The sequence below is a fragment of the Antrostomus carolinensis genome, unplaced genomic scaffold (genome assembly GCF_000700745.2).
Source record: "Antrostomus carolinensis isolate BGI_N321 unplaced genomic scaffold, ASM70074v2 scaffold39498, whole genome shotgun sequence".
NCBI classification, from domain to species: domain Eukaryota; kingdom Metazoa; phylum Chordata; class Aves; order Caprimulgiformes; family Caprimulgidae; genus Antrostomus; species Antrostomus carolinensis.
The window spans coordinates 10,445-12,789 of NW_010335724.1; the positions used below are offsets into that span (position 1 = coordinate 10,445).

At 56.5% G+C, this 2,345-nt stretch overlaps 1 protein-coding gene across 1 annotated transcript in view; it reads right to left on the bottom strand.

Annotated features, from left to right (window-relative positions):
• LOC104530148 (rabphilin-3A) overlaps nucleotides 1–1,040 on the bottom strand; it is a gene marked incomplete at both ends in the record, with an annotated part of 9,111 nt that extends 8,071 nt beyond the window's left edge. Inside the window, one exon of the mRNA XM_010174651.2 lies at nucleotides 859–1,040. Coding sequence (XP_010172953.2) covers nucleotides 859–1,040 — 182 coding nt within the window. The remainder of the gene's footprint in view (nucleotides 1–858) is intronic.
• Between the last annotated feature and the right edge of the window lie 1,305 nt (nucleotides 1,041–2,345).

A 2,345-nucleotide genomic window follows, 5' to 3' on the forward strand; every position in this document is an offset into this window, starting at 1 on the left:
AGCCAGAAGCAGCTGAGAGGAGAGAGGTCCAGCTCCCACCCAACTATCCTGCCACTGAACATTCCTTTCTTCCCCAGGGAATGAAAGAGGACTTGGACATTTTCCAGCCATTTGTAGTTTTACCAATTAAATCTGGGAGCTCAGCTCTCAGATGAGAAGTGACCTCTGCAAGTGCCTTTCCCCTCTGGAGGCACCTGGGGAGGATCCCACCCTGGCAGATGCTGCCCAATGCTGTCAGCCACTCAACAGCATCGGAGCCGCTTGCAATGGCCGGGAGCACATCAGAATGTCATGAAACACCGGCGCCCCCGCCAGCAAAGCACAGGCTCCCCCAGGCAGGGCTGGCCCGTGCCTGCTCCTTCAGCAGCATCTCCTGGGGCACGTGCCCAGCAAGGTGGGGGCACAGCGGCATGACAAATGTCTTTACTTCAGCTCCCAACTCCATTGCATTTCTTCTCTGCATCTAATGAGCTGGTAAGCGCTGAGCCCGCTCCTTTCCACCTGCAGCTCTCACATCATACGTGGGGCTTATCAAATATGTGTCCTTCCAAGATGCCCCAATCCCACCAACACCCCAGACCCCATCAGCAAACCCCACGGAGCAGCGTAAAACAGCAGGCGAGTGGAGTGGGAAGCAGACGTCGGTGTGAAACCCCTCAGAAGAACACACAAGCAAGCAGAAGCGTGCAGAAGCACGCAGACATACACAGAAGCAAGCAGAAGCATGCAGAAGTGTGTAGGAGCACACAGAAGTGCACAGAAGTGTGTAGCATGCAGAAGTGTGTAGAAGCATGCAGAAGCAGCATGCAGAAGCATGCAGAAGCATGCAGAAGTGTGTGGGAGCACACAGAGGTGTACTGAAGCATGCAGAAGGATGCAGGTCTCACCAGGGCTCCTGCTGACCCCGCTCTCAGCAGCAGCATCGTGGCTGTCAGTGTCCCCTCCGCTGTGCTCGCTGCCGCACGGACCCGGCCTGCCCTCGCCTGGCTTGCGGCCGGGCATCGCGTGGCTTCCCCGGGCAGCTGCTGTCACGTCGCTGCCTGAGGAGAGAGGGATGAAGGCAGCAGTGAGGTTCACACCCCGACTGCCTGTCCAGCCCCGAGAGCAGGGGGTGCCCAGCCCAGGGTGAGCAGGAGGAGGACGAGGATGGGCACGGCTGTTGCAGCATCGCTCCCAGACCACTGGGGACAATGAGCCACCCGGCATCTGCGGGGCAACAGGAGGGCTCTGCACCATCAAACCTGCACACGGTGGTTGGGAAAGGACAAAGGACACCTCCAAGGACACAGCGAGGTGAGAGTCCCAGGGGAAAACAAAGCCAGAAGCATCCATCAGCTGGTCCTCAGCACCCGTTGAACCCCTAATGCCATTGCAGCTCCACAGTCCCGGGCTCAGTGGGACCATATTTTCTCTCTGCTGATCATGTCCCATTTATTAGTGAGACAAGGGTGACAGCTGCTGTTGCCTCTCACTTCCATCCCCCCAGAGCAGTGGCCGTCCCAGCAGATAAATCCCAGCCGCACGCGCCAGGGTGCCGAGATCACTTCACCGTGATAAATCACAACCCAGGGATGTGATGGAAAAGGTCTTGGCGCTCACCTGGCTCGTGTCACAGACGTCAGGTATAAATCTTTGCTGTGACACAAATGGGATGTTTATCCTTGGCTGGGCTCTCAGGGTCACCGGGCACAAGGAGAAAGCAAAACGCAACAGATTGCAGGTGGAGGAGGAGTGGGGAGGGAAATGCTGAGATGCTGAAGAGGAGGGAGGAGAGGAAACGAGCATCCCAACCACGAACCCCATGGTGCAGAAACAGCAATGAAAGAAATAATTTTCCAAAGGAGCTTTAGGAAAATCATGGGTCCATCACAAGCATGGTGATCACCAGGAGGGACCTGTGGAGCTGGACAAATCTTCGCTCCTCTAAGCAGTACCTGCTGCTACTACAACCCCTGCAACCAGCATCGCTATTAAACACAACGATGTAGGCAGAGCCTTGGGGGGCTGCGGGTGCTGGAGAGGACGTGGTATAACCACAAAAACCCCCAAACCCCCTGCTGCATCCTCACCTCACTCTGCTACCCCTGCATGGCACAAGCCTGGGCACAGGGCACTGGCACCAGGAGCTTTGGTGAGGGAACCCAACACGGCCAGAGCAGAGCAGCTGGGTTGCTCCAGCCCTCGCCAACACGCACAAACCCCCACGAGCCTCCTCAAGCTTCCACAGGAGGTTGGTTTTTTTTAAAGGATTGATATTAAATAACCAGAAAAACCACCCGTCAATCAGCATCAGGAAGTGACACCTACAGAGACAATTCTGCTCAGCGCTGGAATCGGCAGCGTGT